Source organism: Eublepharis macularius, chromosome 9, assembly GCF_028583425.1.
Source record: "Eublepharis macularius isolate TG4126 chromosome 9, MPM_Emac_v1.0, whole genome shotgun sequence".
Classification (NCBI taxonomy): Eukaryota; Metazoa; Chordata; class Lepidosauria; order Squamata; family Eublepharidae; genus Eublepharis; species Eublepharis macularius.
In genome coordinates, this window is record NC_072798.1 from 32,404,211 (window position 1) to 32,422,487 (window position 18,277).

General features: G+C 40.9%; 1 protein-coding gene across 1 annotated transcript; it reads left to right on the forward strand.

Moving 5' to 3' along the window:
* The first annotated feature begins 2,025 nt into the window (after positions 1 to 2,025).
* Positions 2,026 to 3,431, forward strand: ASCL4 (achaete-scute family bHLH transcription factor 4). The gene has a single exon (XM_054989236.1). The coding sequence runs from the start codon at positions 2,633 to 2,635 to the stop codon at positions 3,197 to 3,199; it is 567 nt and encodes a 188-aa protein (XP_054845211.1). The 5' UTR covers positions 2,026 to 2,632; the 3' UTR covers positions 3,200 to 3,431.
* Positions 3,432 to 18,277: the final 14,846 nt, after the last annotated feature.

The following is an 18,277-nucleotide window of genomic DNA, read 5'->3' on the forward strand; positions in this document are numbered from 1 at the left end:
GTTTCGGCATGTGTACTGGGTGGTTGCCTACCCCAAAGAAAAGCCAGCCTATCCTTCGGCAGAAGTAGGTGTGTCTCCTGTTGTTGGCACAGAAACTTTCCATGTGATAGCGGTGATTTTTGAGGTGAGCCGGACAGATAGAACCTGCGTAGATTGTCTGTGCCATTATGTAGTCTGTTCTTAGTCATAACAGTAACATCAGATTTCCCAGAAAGTTGAGAGCTATTTTGAGAAACAAGACTTTGCAATGTTTGTGAACTGTGATCTACATCAGAGTAAGAGAGGAATCTAACAGTTTACTAGGAGATGGAAAACGCTATAGGAAGCAGCTGGAGGTTAGGCATTCAGGTGCACTGAAATGATCAAAGTTGGCCCTCCCTTACCCTTTGTTAAATACAGAAAGGATTTCAAGGTTCTCCATTAGGACAACTAACAAATGGGGGCCAAGATCTTAGGAGACTTTTTTTCAAATAAGAAATGCATGATTTGAAACAGGGCCCTTGCTGTTTAGCTTAATATCTGATTTACAATAAAATTACTCAAGAGTTTTGCTATTTGAACCTGAGGAATCAATTCCTGCTCCCTTTACACAAACAAGATATTACTTGCCCAATGGAGCATTTTGCATTCTGATAGAATTACATTAAAGGTGCCCCAGACTCCTGTTTATTTTTGCTGCAATAGATGAGTATGGATACCCTTCTGCAATAATTTGCTCCTCCTTGGTAGAAAGTGTACCATAAAACCTGTTAATATTTTGCTACACTTCAGAGGTTAAGTGTTCACTACGAACAACGCTGCACTACCTCTTTCAGTCTCTCAAGCATTTCATTTTGCTCATAAAATTTCCTCCTTTGTTTGTAAGATGAAAAGAAAAAACATCTTTATGAAGTGGCTGTCACGTATGCGGGCTGGAATTCATCAACTCAGAAGTAGCAGGTGAGCCTTATTTACAGTAAACATTGAAGTCTAGTGTCAAGGGAAAGGGTTTGCTTTACTGTGGAATGAAATGTAATTTTGGCTTTTGAACTCTGGCTAAACAGGAGAGAAGGAGATGCAGCCAAAGTTAGTCATATATAAGTCACACTGAAATCAGTGGAGCTTAAGATAGTTGTATCTAACTTATCCCATGAATCTGAATTGGTCTTAAGCACAACTACAGTTAGGTAGTTTTCAGCTTTTGGGAGTATCTTGCATATTGTTGCTTGGAGTGCTGTATTCCTTTGTTCTGAAATCTTGCCAACTTTTGAAAAGCTAAAAGAAAAGGGGATATATTTAGCTCCTCCCCATGATCCTTGACATCTCTTTCCCTGTGACTTGACCCAACATTATTAAACCCCCGGAATTGAATCATAGAGCAATAGAACTAGGTGACCAATCCGGGCCACTGTCTACAGCCAGCATTCCTAATGGCACAACCAGACAGTAAATTCAAGTTTTAGGTTCTTCGATTCCATTGTTTATTGTATGTATTATACTGTTCTATGCTCTGATTTTTAGAATTTAATCTCAGCAAGAAAAGTGGAATATCAGTGAAACAAGTAAACAAGGAAATAAATAAATGTATTGTGCCACAACTGGAAAGCCAGACTGAACAAGGCCCATCTTATCAATGTTTCCTGTAAAACAAGGCATTTGCACTGTAGTCTTAAGGAAAGCTGCATATTTCACAGCCCATTTCCTTCAGTGCTTAGGATGTACTGCCTGAATGATAGAAACTGTAACAGTTATGTGGAAATAAAACTCTGCTCAGTGCTGAACTCAAGGATTGAAATAAGGGATCTTTTGCACAGAAGATTACTTCAGTTACTATAACTTTAATGATTTCCTTGAGGAAGTATCCTTTTTATCAGCAAAAACCTAAAAGACAATAATCCCCTTCAATGGCTCATGCATACGTGCCTTCTCAGATATAGTTTGCAACCACGAGGGAGCACTCTTTCCCCTAATTTCATAAAGCTTACACACACATGCACGCACACACATAAACACACACACATCAGATATAATGTAACTTCACAAACTTCTCCAGGAGCTGCTTCTATTACATTAGAACCGCAGAAACAACAAAGGCTGCCCCCTTGGCTAATTTTTCAGCTGTCGGGAGACCCTTGGCTTTCAGGAAGGAGGAGCTCTGGCAACGCTTGGCAGATGTAAACTTTTCAAGTTACCCATCCTTTTGGAGACAGGTAATATCAAAGGGCACTATGGATTACAATACATGAGGAGTGTTTACAGCCTGGAAGATTATTTATGTTTGGTGTTACCTCTATAGTCACACACATCAAGCTAGGAGAAAAGGAACAGAAGGAACCCTCTCATTATCTTTTGAAATATGAAGATCAGAGGAAAAGTTGGGTTTAAAGTGTGGAGTGATGGTCCTAGAAGCCTGCTTATAAATTAGAAGGCATCTTGCCTCTGTAATAACAGATTCAGGCACAGAGCTGATTTTCAGACATAGCGTGGAAATTTGAGTTAATCATTGCTGCTGCAAACTTTGGTCATATATCTACTGCTTTGCTGTCCCAAAAACATTGTACGTTGTGAGGCAGTGCTTTCAGCAATTGGTCCTTGCCATTGATGGATTAATTCAATAGAGCTGCTTTGGAAGTTGTGGCTGCATTGCTGCAGAATGGGAAGTGGTAAAGATGATGGACTATTCAACAGGATCACATTCCCAGGACCGGCATCCCTTGGGAGCAGCCATGCAAATCCTCATGGGTTACCACTCCGAGAGCCATTTGGAGTTCCTTTCCGCTTCGATCCAACATATTGGGACCACCAATCCTACAATGGATACTCAGGAAAGTTCTCCTATTTACCTTTCTCTGGGTATGTTGGAGTCTATGACTATTCTTTCGAGCCTGCCTTCATCCGAAAGAGGAATGAGAGGGAGAGGCAACGGGTTCGTTGTGTGAATGAGGGGTATGCTCGCCTCCGGGGCCATCTTCCCAAGGAGCTTGCTGACAAGCGTCTCAGCAAAGTAGAGACTCTGAAAGCAGCCATAACTTACATCAAGCACCTTCAGAGCTTGTTGGACTATGAACCTCTGGGGGCAACTGCTAAGGCAGCCCTTCCAGCTTCAGAGGCCTCAGCTGCACCTGGTCTTAGTTTAAGAAAGGAATGCAACAGTGATGGAGAATCTAAAACATCATTGGCTTCATCCCCATACAGTGAATTTGAGGAAGTTTGCAGCTAGGAAACAGCATCTTCAGAGAAGGACACTTCGAGATCACTTTCTCTCTTTCTTCCTTCTTTTAAAGCAGCACTATTTCTAAATTTGCATGGATTTTCCCACAGGACAATATTAGTCTCCAGCAACGGATAAAAAAAGGTATCGGTTGATTCAAATGACTGTTTTCAATGTCAGCCTGGACAATCTTCAAGTGTGTAAGGGGAAAATGCTCTACATTTCCCTTACTTATGCTATTAAAAGGAATGGAATTATTATGAATGAAATCATCTTTTTAAAAACATTAAAATATTCTTTAGTTGTTATGATGTGTGTTTTGGACAGGGGGAATAATAAAATCAATGAGGTTGTTTTAGATCCTCTCCATAATTCTCTCTTTCTTATTAGGACATCAGTTATCAGATTTAGTAGGCAAATGTTGCTACAGGGTAATTAGGAAACATCCTGTCTAATTTGACATGAACATATTGCTCCTGATTCTGAGTAAGTTATACTTGTCTCTTTGAAATCAGTGGGATTTCAGATAATCACATGGAACCTGGAACAACTGGTTTCAATTAATGAATGGTGACTAACTTCATTTCAAATAGGATGGCTGGAAGCACAGCTAATTGTCTTCATATTAGAGCTTTAGCCTCTATGGTGCACTGATGCTGGAAAATATGATCAGACATTCAAGATTTATTCAATATAGTGTAATAGAAGGTAGTGTGGTATGGCGATTAGTGTCAGACTACAAATGGGGAGACCCAGGTTCAAATCTCCATGCAGCAAGGAAGCTCACTGGGTGATTTGCACTTTCTTTATTTCAGACCAACTGACCTCACAAGGGTTTTTTTGCAAGCAAAGGGTGGAATAAAACAATAGATTCCCCTCCCCCTTAATGGATGTGATTTCAGTTAATTAGATGGCAAAGACATCGTACTTACTGATTCCTTCAAGAGATAAGTGAAAGTCTGCATGTCTAGGGTGTTTTCCATGTAGAGGTGCTTTACTGTGGTTTTCCCATTGCTGCCACAGCAGTTGATTCAGTGAAGCAGCAATGGGGTTTCTATATGTCAGGTTTCCCCATTTTCTCTGCCCTAGTCCCCTGCAGTGGCCATTTCCCTCCCTTGCAAGTGCTTTTGTTAAAAAAAACCAAAACAGCAATTGAAATATTATTATAGCGCTATAACATTATAACAGTCTATTCAGGTCTCTGAATTCCCAGCTTTTGTTTTTAAAAAAGTCTTTAGCCGTTTTCCTTGTGGAGATATAAGGGGGGGAATTTCTTCAAATTTAAAGGGACTAGAAAATTTGGGTTTTTTTTTAAAAAAATCTGGGAATTCAAAGAACCTGATAGATATATTGTTATGACAGTATAACAATATGTTGGTAGCTGATTTAAAAGAGGAAAGTTCTTCACTGGTTTGGGTGGGAGAGCTGACCCAGGGGAGCGGGGCAATGAAAATAGCGCAAGTGTGGGTGAGATTGGGAAGATACAAACTGTCTGTTCTACATGGGTGCCACCTGAGTTTTGCTGCAAAACTTCATGGCAAAGCAGGTTTGGGAAAGATCAAAGGAAAGATGGGGAAAGCCCAGGAGGAGCATAGAAGCTCCACAATGCTATGGGCAGCAAGGAAAAAAGCTACTCAGGAGCATCCAAACAATACAAATAACCCATATGTAAATGTCCAATGTGTATAATCTTGCATCTTTTGGGATCAATAGATATTGTGCTATTAACAACAACAACAACAACAACAACATTCCATTTATATACTGCCCTTCAGGATAACTCTATACCCACTCAGAGCAGTTTACAAAGTATGTTGTTATTATCCCCACAACAATCACCCTGTGAGGTGGGTGGGTGGGTTAAGTTAAATTTAGTCATGCTTTTACCTTTCAAAGATAATATGAGCAGTTTTGCTCCTGAAGTTTGTGTTTCATTCATTAATAACCAACATAATATCTTGTGTATTTTGAGCTGGGCAAAGTTCCACTGGAAGGTACTAATAGCATACCAGTTCTGATGGAATACCTTGCATGGGTCTGTACTTCAGAATATGCGAGAAGCCATATATGGTGTGTGACTTAGTGTTGAGAGGAGATCTTTGTCAGGAGACCTGCAACAGTTCTTGGAAGCTCTATGTATCTTCAATATATCAGAGCTCAAGGGGAAAAATAATATATGATTACATCTCCCTAAATGGTCTGTCAGACAATATGCAAAATGCACAGAATAAAATACAGTGTTCCAATGATGAGATAAACTAGTGGGGCCGTTGATAATGTCCACAGTCCCCCGTTTGCCTCAGTTTTAGTCTCTTCCACTGATTCCCATTGGCCATGCTCCAAGCTACGTTCTTATAGGGTATATTACAAATTAATCATATTTGGGGTTATTGTAAGCCAGGCTTATATGCACAGCAATCAGGAAAGTCCCTGAGAATCTGATTTCCTTCTTCAGTTCAGACAACAATCTGTACCAAAATCACCATCAACGTCCTACTCTTATTTAGCCACACTGAAATGAGAGGAAGATAAGTTCTCATGAGCAACATATTTTCCTTTTTTTAAAAAAAAACCCTGCAGCAAGAATCTTCTTCCCCTTTGTTCTTGAGAGATGTGAGATCTAGAAAGGGAAATACTCCTCTCAATCCCAAGGCTGGACTAGTGCTTTTTCTTCCAATCCCTCCCACCAAGAAGCTCAGGATGGCAAAGATGTTTTTTCTTTTCCTATTTTATCTTCACAACAAGCCTGTGAGGTAGGCGAGGCTAACAAATTTCATGGCAAAGTGGACATATCCTCACCACCACCACCATGTGAAGTAGGTTTCCACATTGGTTAGTAGCCTTGGGTTTGCGGCTGTTGGAAAGTGCTTTTTTCCTGTTTCCCCATGGCATCGTGGTGCATTCATACACTTCCAGGATTTCCCCCATCTTTTCTCCAATCTTTCCAGACTTGCTTTGCTACCACTTCCTACTGAAGAGTTATTTTTTTAAATCAGCAGTTGACTATTGTTATAATATCATAACAATGTGTGTATCAGGTTCTCTGAAAAAAAAATCAAGCAGCATTTTTCATTTCAGAGATATAAGGGGAAAGCCATATCCCTAAAGTGAGGGGCTAGAGACTTACTTTACAAAAATAGAAGCTGGGAATTTAGTGAACCTGATTATCCGAATTGTTATAATGTTATAACAATATTCAAATGCCAGTTTAAAAAACTGAAAAGCCCTAGTGGCATGGGGAAGTGATGGCTGCTGATGGGGAATGGGACAGGGAAAATGTGGGAAAACTTACATGCAGCTGTAGCAAAAATGGAGAAACAGCACAAGCTCTCATCCCTCGGTGGGAAAAACACCATGGCTACCCATCTAGAATTAATAACATGTTTTACGTATCCACCCTGTTCAACTCACAATCAGGATAATTAAAAGAACTGTAAAATTTTGGGATTCACCTGCCATGGATTATGGGAGGAAAAAATGAAGGTTCTAACCCACAATAATGGTTACCACTTGGAGACCCTATTTGGGTAGAAAGGTGGCAGACAGATATTTTAAATAAATAAATAAAATGAATAAAATGTTGAGTGTAGAACTAGTTATTCTAGATTAATGCAGGGCATATAGGAGTGAGCTTGCCCATGTCCTATGCCTTGCATTTTATACTGAGCCCTTCTTTACTATCTATGACTAAGGTACATTTATGAATAGAAACTCAGGAGATATGCTGTGAAATTAAATTGGTAGTGAAGTAGCTTAAAGTTGAAAAGATTTAGAGGAGTGTAAGTACAATGATAATGATGATGATGAGGAGGAGGAGTAGAAATGGAAAAAGTAAACTGCTGAACTTAACTGTGCTTGTGGGAGCTTTTGAAGTAAACATATGAGGGTTCTATGCATATCATAAGAGTCTTTTCACATAGAGGTTTTCCTGTGGTTTTGTTGGGTGCTGAACTGCAGATGTTTTTCTCTGAGCTTCCTCACAAAGTTGTTTTCCAGTTGTTGACTTTTCATGGTTTCTGTATTATTTTTCCATGTTTTCTTCTAACCACCTTTGATCTGATTTGAGCAAGCACAGGACAGTTCCCCACAAGGGGTTTTTTCCATGGTGGTCCTGTTTCCAGTGCAATAGTGGCTCAATTTTCATTTGCAACAGAGATTCCACATGGCACAGGGCAATCCAATTTCTGTTTCTTGTTAGCAATGGTATCCCTTTCACTCCAGATGTGGATTGTACCCCCTCCACTGTTGTCATTCTCCATCTACTTTTCTAAAAACAAAACAGGTGCATGTGTACCATTGCTCAAGAATAGCACAATACCACACCGTAAAAACAAACATGCATTTGTATAGTGTTGCTTCAGAATAATGCAATACTTAACTCATTCAACAATGTGAATTGCTGGAAGGTAGTAGGTATGGAATCAACTATAAAGAAGTGACAGAGAAACCATGGAAAGACAACAAATGGAAAATGGCATTGTGAGGAACCTCAGAGAAAAACTGCTGCGGTTCGGTACCCAAACTTCAGGAAATCCTCAGTGTGAAGCCTTTAATTAGAGCTCAGCTTGTACCACTTCTTTTTACTGACCACTTTAACCATTATCTCTTGCAGCATAATAGTTGCGATTTATTTAAAAATCAGTTGCAAGACCTTCAAGAATGCTCTGGCTATTGGTAGACAGAACTGTTATATTAAAATTCAGGAAAAGTTTCTACCAATAATTACTTATCCTGCAAGTGCCCTGTTCTTTTATTTATTTGATGTTTATCCTGCCTTCCTCCAAGGAGCTCACATCAGCATCCCCCCTTTTATTCTAATAATGCTGTAAGGTATGCTGGGGAGAGATTTAGGAAAAATTACAGTGGCGCTGGGGAAAACCCAGAAGGGGACAACCACACGGTGATGTTGTGTGGCGCTGTCTCAGCCCTCCCTGCCAAGTGCTGCAGTTTTGGAGGCACGGTGGAACAATAGCTGCAAGTGGAAGCAACCAGAGTGACGGAGCCAAGTTTGAGTAGATATGTGAACTCTCATCTCCCTTGCCCTTTACCCATTATACCATTCTGGCTCCTTTATGCTAGAACAGACAGGCAACTGTTCATTTGTGAGGTTAGGATCAATGCTTAAATGACGGGCAGAGAAAGGTTGAAGAAAGGCTGGCCATGACTCAGCCCCTGCTGAGTCATGGCCAGATCATGCTTACGAACTCACGAAGCTGCCTTGTACTGAATCAGACCATTGGGCCACCAAAGTCAGTCTTGTCAACTAAGATTAGCTGCAGCTCTCCAGGGTCTAAGGTTAGAGGCCTTTCATGTCAACTACTACTTGATCCTTTGAACGGGAGATGCAGAAGATTCAACCCGGGACCTTCTGCGTGCCAAGCAGATGCTCTGCCACTAAGAGCTAAACTACAAAAGACAAATTACACGAGGACGCTCATGTGAAGGGAGTCACAATGTTAGCTGCGAAGCTGAGTTTTAAAAGACAGATTGGAAGGCTTTGTCAATTCCCCCTCTCTACAGAGCCAGCAAAGATCGCTCCTCAGAGGGTTAGCTAATTTCCTCTTTCCCCAAAGGCTCTGTCAGTTTCGCCTCCCCTTCTAGAAGGCGAAGAGGAAATAAACAGAAAGCCTGGTAGGATTCTAAATACACCTGGATAGGAATCCTAATCAGGTCTATTTCAGTGGAAGTTATTCCCTGGAAACTGTTTCTGGATTGCACTGCTATAGTGCAATTCTACGTGGAGTTATTCCAGTCTTTAGGCTTAAACTGGAGTAAATCATAGGATTGCATTTAGTGTCTTGGCCCTCCTGATTTGCTATACTAAGAAGTGAAGGAATTCCATCTCTTAGCAAAAGATTCAGTACATCTTGGCTCTAGCTAGCAGCCAATTCAATTTAATATTTCTTCCTGAACCTTTGTCATTACCATAACATTTCCTGTTGGTGGTGTTCCTTCAATGTAGACTCCTCTTCACGATAGTTTACCTATCAGATACAATCCAGCAAAAGAGCATGATTTGGGTCCTGTAGCAAGGGCCAACTAGATTTCCAGGGTATGAGCTTTCTAGTTGGTCTTTAAGATGCTGCTGGATCTGAATCTTGCTTTTCCACTGCAGACCAACACTTCTAGCCACCTGAAACAATCCAGAAACACTTAGCATGACTAAATCCTACCGAGATCAGCTGGAAAAATTAGGCTGCTCTCGCACAGATTGGATAATGCACTTTCAATGCACGTTAGCAATTGTCTGCAAGTGGATATTCCTGTTTCACACATGCCCATCCTTAGAACAGATAGGTAGTTAGGATCTGTCTCTCCCTCCTTTCCTATCAGAGTATGGAGCTCCTACAATAAAGAACTCTTATTTCTTTTCTAAGGGTCAAAAGTACAAGAAAACACAAGTTCTGCGTAGGACAAGATCTCCCAAACATGGATTATTCAACTGTAAATGCCTCAAAAATGAGCAAAGGCTCAAAATAAATGATACATTTGAAATCTTTCCTAAAGTGTCTTTGTCTAGACAAAGGTTTTCTTCAAAGCCTCTCGAGCATATCATTACCAAAGTTTGAAAACAGATAGTGATCCATCCTGTCACTCTTTCAGAATTAATGTTTTAATAAAAACACGGACCTGAAAATATCTCTTTACTGGCATGATTACTAGTTACCATAAAAAGACTTCATGGACTCCCTTAGCTACATGCCCAACCATTTTATATCAGCCTTCAGCATACTTTAATCTTTCTATCCAACAAAGGTAGAGGAAAAGTTCAATTAAATTACAAAACTACTAGCTCTTTGATATTATCGCTATTTTTAAGATGGTTAATCCTAACCGCAAGATTGTTTTGAATCCTTTAATGGCTTATTTAGTTAATTTTTTTTCTCCAGGAATAAGTAAAGTAAGTCCCTTTCAAGTTACATTACTCTGTGTCAATAAATTGCCAAAGAAAAACAGAAAGAACTACAATAAAGTACACAAACGCAATCAGTCATCTGATATCTCTTTGGAACTAGGGAACGAGGACAGCATGCTTCAAAGGGAAATTCTTTTGCATTTGCAAGGACCAGCTGTCCCTGGAAAACTAGACTGTGAAGCATCTTGATACACAAAGCAGACTTAAGGTGAGCCAGGTCTGCTCTCCAGAATTTGTTGACCAACTGCCTTACTTTCGGAATTGTCCCTGGCAGTAATCAACAGTTCTGTAAGGCTCTACTAGTCCCCTAAACTGGATCACTCTGAGTAGCATTGCCAAATGAAATATTCTGGTACTTGAGGGGATCCCAAGCTACATGTTACAATTTTTAACATATTGCATGCAGGGTTCACCCAACCTGACTTTGATTTATTCATGCATCAGCAGTGAGGGAACACGTTTCATCAACATGCAGGGTTCTGATTCATATTGGGACTGTGGCACACTGAGGGAGAGTAGCAGTTTCAGCCTCTGCAGTTTTCCTGACCCGAGGGGCCCTGAGAAGTTTCAGGGGTTGAATGTGTACTGATGGGATAGTCCTCTTGGCCAAAGGCAGAGCCCGGATGGGGCCAGAGGTGACACCTAATTGTTTTGGCAGGCCTGGGGGCAGAGATCAGTACAAGAAACGTTCTCTTTGTAGCTGTAAAAATGCCTGAGAAGGGAGGGAAAGCACCTTGACCCTTGCTTTTCTGGCAACTTACTCTAAACCTTACAAAGCCATTATTTCCTACCATATCCCTCCGCTGATTTTGTAAGGCGAAATCTATGAACATTCAAGGACCATCCCAAATTATTGCTTCATTGTCCTGATAAAGAACTATCATTACCTAGCTGCAGAAATTGGAAAAATCTTACCCTCAGTGTGGGAACTGCATTTTCCAAGCGCTTGAACGTCAATTTGTTCTTGTCTTACCAACGAACCCTACTTCATAAAATGGTCATGTAAACTGTGATTTAACTACTTCCAAAGAAATGTAGGGTTGCCCCCATTGATTCATTCTGCTAATGGTAGTGCAATGCCCCAGTGCAAGCAGCCTTCCCCTGGCACAAAGTTCATCCATCAGGGGAAGCCTCCCACTGGAGGGCCATGCCATCTTTAGTGTAACGGACCCTCCAAGATCCAGCTCATACTAATCAAAGCCCATGCTGCCACAGATGACAAGAAGGAACATATTCCTTCCTTGAGGAGGAATTTCCCCAGAACTAAAATGATCTCCAGGTGACAAGTATCAGTTTCCTTGGAAGATATGGCAGCCTTACAGGGCAGGATTCATGGAATTGCAACCCCACAAAATTCCCTCCCTTCCCTAACACCCCAAACACCCCCCCCCCCATATCTCTAGGAATTGCTCGAGCTGGAGTTAGCAATCCTACCACTTTTGCTTGGAAAAAAGTTCTACTCAGGCTATACATTCCACACTCCCAATGTTAGAATGTACATGTATCCTTAGTCAAAGAGGGTCGGGGAGCAGTGAACACGGAGCTTCTGCTCCTGCCACATTCCTTGAAGCAATGAACTACCATTCATCGAAAGCCTCTGCTGCACCTTTTTAACACTTTTGTCTGCACTTCTCAAGCAATGGAACCAGTATGTGCCCATGGAAGTGTGTGTGTGTGTGTGGGGGGGGGCACTCTTCATGATCAAGCATGCCTGTAAGTCCCTGCAAAATGTCCCGTCCCAGCCATGTTTGCGTGAGAAAGATCTGGCTATGGCTAACAATGTCAGAATGTTAATTGTCAAATACAGGGGGCACAACCCAGTCAAAATGAGATATTCCCAGATTTCAGAGAAGAAAATAGGGATGCTCTGGTTTACTAATAACATCTTCATCGTGCTTGAACCCTTGCACATTTCCACTGTTTGTATAATTCTACAATCTCTTAGATAATTAGCATTGCACCTAAATATTACTAGGCACTGTTCAATATCTTAAAATGAAAACCACATAGCTTGCAAGTATATGTGGTATTCATTTACCCTGCATCAGTCTGTCCTGCACTAATTTTTGTGAGCAAATCAACCATAACAATTCCTTTCATCAAACTTAAGAATGTTTAATTGCACAAAGGAGTTGGTTGCTCAGCAGAGCTGCAAATCCAATATATTTAGTAACCATTTTTGAAATGCTGGGAAGGAAATATGTTCTAAGGGAAACTAAAACACTCAGGGTGTATAATTAAATAGTTTAAAAAGACATCCACAAGATCTGTCCCAAAGGCAAACCCGGAATGTAATAGGGAAAGTAATTTTCAGGATTTAGTACCAGAAAATTATAAATTGGCACAGTTGGAACATGTGTGTTAAAGTCCTACTGACGTTCATGAGCCAGTAAGACATGCTTAAATCCCTCCTTCTTAAAAGTGATTCATTTAGGCTGGATTATATAAGTGTTCTTTTTTGTTGGCTGGGGTGGCTCTAAGTTCATATATTGTTTTTTCTTAATGTGTCCACATTCACTGATATTTCTTGTACAAAGGAATATCACAGTTAGGCTTTCCTGTCCTCCTCCCCCTCTCTTTGCTTCTTCTTTCGCAGGAGGGAGGGGGAGAAAGAGAGAGACCCCCAAGATACTACTGTTTAGCCATATCAAAAACGGCAAACACACACGCACAATCTGAGCAGCTCAGGAGGGGCCATTATTTCAGACAGAACTTTGAGGCAACACCTACACGAGACTATCAGACCCATCCATATTTTTCCCCTACCTCTTTTTCTATGGTTTCTCTATGGGAGGGATTCATTCCCTCATGAAAGACCTGGCAATACCTCTAAGGCCTGAACCCCATCCAAGTGATAATTACATCCGTTTGAAATCCCCAGAACAGAGAACCAGCCTCTAGCAATTCCACAAAGGCTCCTGCAGATCTCCTGTGATTTAGCAAGATGTTTCTTTTGTCTTTTTATTCCTGCAGAATGGTCCACACATTTTAGGTGTAGCTGGTGGCCGGCCATTATCTGTGGTCGCCTTGATTCCTACTTCTGAATCCTCTATGACACACAAAAGACCCCAAGTGAATCTTTAGGTGAATCTTTGGAGACACTCTTAATAGTAAGACTCCCCTGCTCCCCCCACAAAATACAACTTTTGGGTGTGTCCAAGCACCTCTTTGGATTCTCAAAGTCTCCAATAGCCTGATTGCGTGCCAAAGAACTTGGGGGAAAGGGTGGGTCTGTCTCTCTTGACTTGAAGTAAAAGACTCTTGTACCCTTCGGGGAGGAGTTTCCCATTTCAAGCTGGGCCTGCAGGAGTAGGGAATTATGGACCACAATAATGGGCCCATGCAACCTCATAAGTTTCAATACATCCAGTAGAACTCGTTACTTTTCATTCATAAATATATCATAATACAAGCACAGAAAGAAAACCTAACTTAGGGCTTCCTTAACCAGAAAATACTTCCCCTTCTCACCATTTTCAGTGGCTTCTCTACCTTTGCTTTCCTATATTTATTTTTAAAGCAAGTCACTAGGCCTCATATTTGTGAAGAAAAGCTTAGAAACTTTTCAGCTGGATTTGAGTTGACTGGAAGTGCTAGGTTGGAAAGGAGAAAGAAATAACAGGCAATCATATGCGAACGAACAAAAGTGAGAATATGCAGCGTGTTGCTGTCTTTGAAAGGGGCATTGAGTTGGATCCTACCAGTATTTTCCCACTGTTTCACCCAGTACCCTTCCTCACTACAGCATCCTCGTGTGCCAAGATGCCCCCCCCCCCCCCGAGAGTTGTGTCTTTGTATTCCCTGAGATTGTGACCTAGTGTAGTCCAAGGCTTGTGAGAAATTATTGTTTGATATTAAAGCAGCGTTTCTCTATTAGGGTACCTGTGAGAGGAAGGATCCTGGTTGCCATGAGTATTCTTCAGAATATTAACAAAGGTTCTTTTTGGTGAGATCTTCCAAGGTTTCTCACACCTGGCCAATAAGTAATTACCTAGGTTTGCAGGGCAATAATCTATCCTCTTAGAGCCAAGCTACAAGTGACGAATGACACTTGAACGGCAAGTGAACAGACTCACGTGTATTCTTCCCTGTTCACTTGCGCTCCACGTGATCAAGTGGAGTGCAAGTGAACAGGGAGGAATACATGTGAGTCTGTTCACTTGTCGTTCAAGTGTCATTCGTCACTTGTAGCTTGGCCCCCAGAATCTCCTTTACAATACAGACTTTGCTGGAAAATGCGTGAGAAGGGCCATCTACTGATTTTCTCTCACCCACTGTGGTAAGATATGAGTCATACCTACTGCCCAAGTAATTCAGTCATCTCAGCCATACTCATTTCCCATTTTAATTACATCACCTGGATTTATCCCATAGTATTCTTCGCAAAGGAAGGTTTCGATTACCCAGTGGCAATTTGGATTCTGACATTTCTCCCAACAAGGACACGGATTCTAAACTTTCACCAGTTTTAATGCAGATCCCAATTCCCCAATGGGAAGGCAGATCCTAAAATTTGGCCCAATAGCATTGCATATTATAACATTATACCAATTTTGTCCAATACCACTACCTGTGCTCAGGCAAATCAATAAAAGGGTTCTCTCAAGCCCCTCCAGTTTGCAGTTGGTTCTGCTTCCAAAGATTCTCTCACTGCTGACACAAACCCACAAGATTCCACCTTCAAGACAGACACAGTATGATCTATTTTCTTTCATTATACTTTCCCTCTTGAAACCTACCTTCACTGTCTTTCCCCCAACTCTTGTCTTAATTTCACCCTCCCTGACTTCCAGCCAGCCCTGTATTCTGTCACTGCCCCTAGTCCCTCCTCCACCCCCTTCCTGCTGCTGAAATTCCTTCCATGTCCATTGCTTTGTACTTTATGGATCCTTCTTGGGCAACCCACCCCTATGTCTGCTCCAGGGTGGTTGTTCTCTGGAATAGACGCATGGGAGAAACACAGTATTTTTGGACACCAGTTTAAAGGAACTACAATTGGACATTAGGTTTTGCAAAGTAGTTTATTGTCTTATCAAGTACAAATTGCTACTCTGTTGATTACTTGAACAGTTGTTTTACGGTTTCATATTGCTACTGTCTTACTTTTTTTTTTTGCTACTCTGTACACTGATTTTCTTGTTTAGGCATCTGTCTACTCCTTCCTTTCTTATCTTTCTTGGGAAGCTTAGTTTTGCTAAAAACTGGCGCTGCCTGGGGATTGATCTGGGTAATAACTGTTCCACATGGCTTTTGTCCATGCAGGTACCATAGTCCTTGGCATAGCCTTTTTTTGGTAGTCAAAGGGGATCTCCTCCTTCATTTTTCACTAATGGAAAAGTTGGCTGGGTCCAACCCACTCTATCCAACCCTTTGCATCCTAAAATGTAGACATAGTTACAGTCCACTCTTGTATCAGCCTCATCTCTTTCCAGCATCCCTGGTGAAATATCATTATACAGCTTTTAAATTTTCAAACAATACTCTAACACCAAAGTACCAATAATCAAGCGGGTCCTCAGTCTATAGTAGGTGGGACACACCCACCAGAACAGCAGTGGTAAAATGTCTCCTCAGAATGATGGCACATCAGCCCATTGATTGTAATCAAACAGAGGACTTTTAGTAATATCTGAATATATTATTTTGTATGTGTTTACACATAGAATACATTTCTGGAATAGCAACCATGCTGGACAGAAGACAGCAAGTTACCACAATGCACAAGGCTCACACCAGATTAGGCACTGCATAACTATGTGAATCCTAATCTGGTTAGGAGCACTTCCAGTGGTTCCAATAGTATGGAGGAAAGGGTTCACTGGTTGTCAATCTCTATAAATTCCAGACAGTAAACAGTAACAGATTGATTACATTTACTCACTGGGGCAGGGGGGAGGGCGGTAAGAGAGTGTCTGTGTGAGAGAGACATGAAAAGAAAACTTGCTTCAAAAAAGAAAATTTCCATTTGATGTACTTAAAATTTCAAAGCAAAGTTAAAGATCCTTCTCAAGTACAAGTCTTTCCTCCTTGGCGCTGCATATCAGTTACTTCTGATGTTTTCATGGTTTTTGGATAAACAAACACTATTTAATTGAAATTATATTTTACCACCATTACATGAGTAAAATACCTTGAAAGCGTCAGTAAGGGTAGAAAGTAGTGGGGAAAGAGACATAATTTGAAACAGGTATACCATTTTAGAGTATGCACAAGCATACCACATAATATGCAACAGGTACAGCGTGACATAGCTAATATCCTGAAACTTCCTCTAGATCTACCTGGGATGATTCATCTTGGGATGAGAGAGCAATGGAACTGTTTAATGTTTTTACAATATTTTGTTTACCAATATTCAAGAAGAACACAGGTTGAGGCAAAGAGGCATCCCACATCCGATCTCCAGAGAGAGCGAGAGATGCTCTGCCCCAAGACGTGTCAGCTGTCTGCCTCTATGTTTGTTCCCCAACTCAAACTTACTATTTCTTCTCCTACACCACCGCACCCCTGCCTTCTCCCCTCAGTTGGAAGGGGTTACCTTCTCCAGGCTCTCATGGGTGTTTTAACAGTCATCCAGGGACTAAGTGCCAACTGAAGACCATTAACATTGTTTATCATTGGCTATAACTCTGACCAGGCGTGTCACTTTAGCCCAAACAATTCTCAGTACTTAGATGGCAAGCTGACAATGATAAATTTGCCTCTTTACAAATGCACTTTTCTCTGAGTTGCCATGACCTTCTACAGGAACTAGTTTTTCAGGTTATTTTACCTGAAAATGACTCAGCCATGGTGTCACTAAGCATGTACTCTCCTCACCTTTGGGGGGGGATGTCTCTAAGTCTCAGTCCCTTTCTCTACATTACTCTCCCATCCCTGAACACTTCCTGGGTTAATTAGCCCATCCTACTCCCATTCTCCATGTATTGTTCTGTAGCCCATATCCCCCAGAAAATACATTCATTTCACAGGGGCTATTCCCAGTTGAGTTCTTCACAGTATTTTGTCAGGGTTTGTCAGGCTACATGTTCATCACATTTTAAGTAATATGATGGTACCGCTTATATGTACACATATCCTATTCTTTTTCATTGACGGGAAGGGCTTACCACTGGAAGGAGAGGTAGTTTTGATTGACAGGAGCCAAGGCTCTGTGGTAAAGCCCTTGCTTAACATGCACAAGGTCCTAGATTTTCCCCAGTTAAAAGAGCTCACATAACAAGGCTGGAAAATACTTTCCTCCTCCAGTCATGTAGAGCTGCTGCCATCAGCCATGGTATGGCGAATGGGCTTTGGAAGAGCTGATTACAAGGCAACTGAAATCCTTACATTGCTGTTTCTGAAAGGGAATCTGTTTAGGATGAAAACGTTTTTGTGTAAAAGTTATTATTGTCTCTGAGCTTAAGGCAACACAAAATGTTTTTTTTCTGCACTATAAAATCATAACCAAGCGTTTAAGTGCTTAACTTAATCCCTCAAAATTATCAGTGGCAGGTAACAGGGAGCTTGCAGGATGGCAATTATTACATTCAAAATTATCACTTTTATGTTATGTTCAAGGAAGGGGTGAAGGATGCTATTTGTGGGTGGCAAAATCCCAGAAGTAAAAAGATATACTACTCTTTGTTTTCTCAAGTGAAAAATTATCAGAATATCCATTTGATTTCTTTGCTTGTTGAACTGCCTGGTTCATCTAGAACCTGGCTCTTCTAGGAACTCTAGGAACCTGGCTCTTCTAGGAACTCAATGAAGTTGATTGGGCAGTTGGTTCAGGAAAGACAAATGGAAATACTTCTTTATAGAATGAGTAATTGAATCATGGAAATCGCGGCCAGTGGATATGATGACCACTAGCATAGATGGCTTTAAAAGATTAGATCAGCAAAATCAGCGATAGCTTCAGTCTGGAAACTAAAGAAAGTGCCAACTAAAGAGATGTGGCTCTCTAAGATATAGGACCATTTCATCCTGGATAAAATTGATGACAATATCCTCAATGCTGAACGCTTTCCTGCCAGGTCTAATTTCTATGACAAATGGTTCCCTTTTCTTGAATTTATAGACATGCATGATTTACATCCCAAAATAAGAATTGCTCAGACGTTGACTCAGTTTTCTGATATTTGGTAATATTATGTATGCTTTGATTAAAAGTTATTGTAATGTTCATT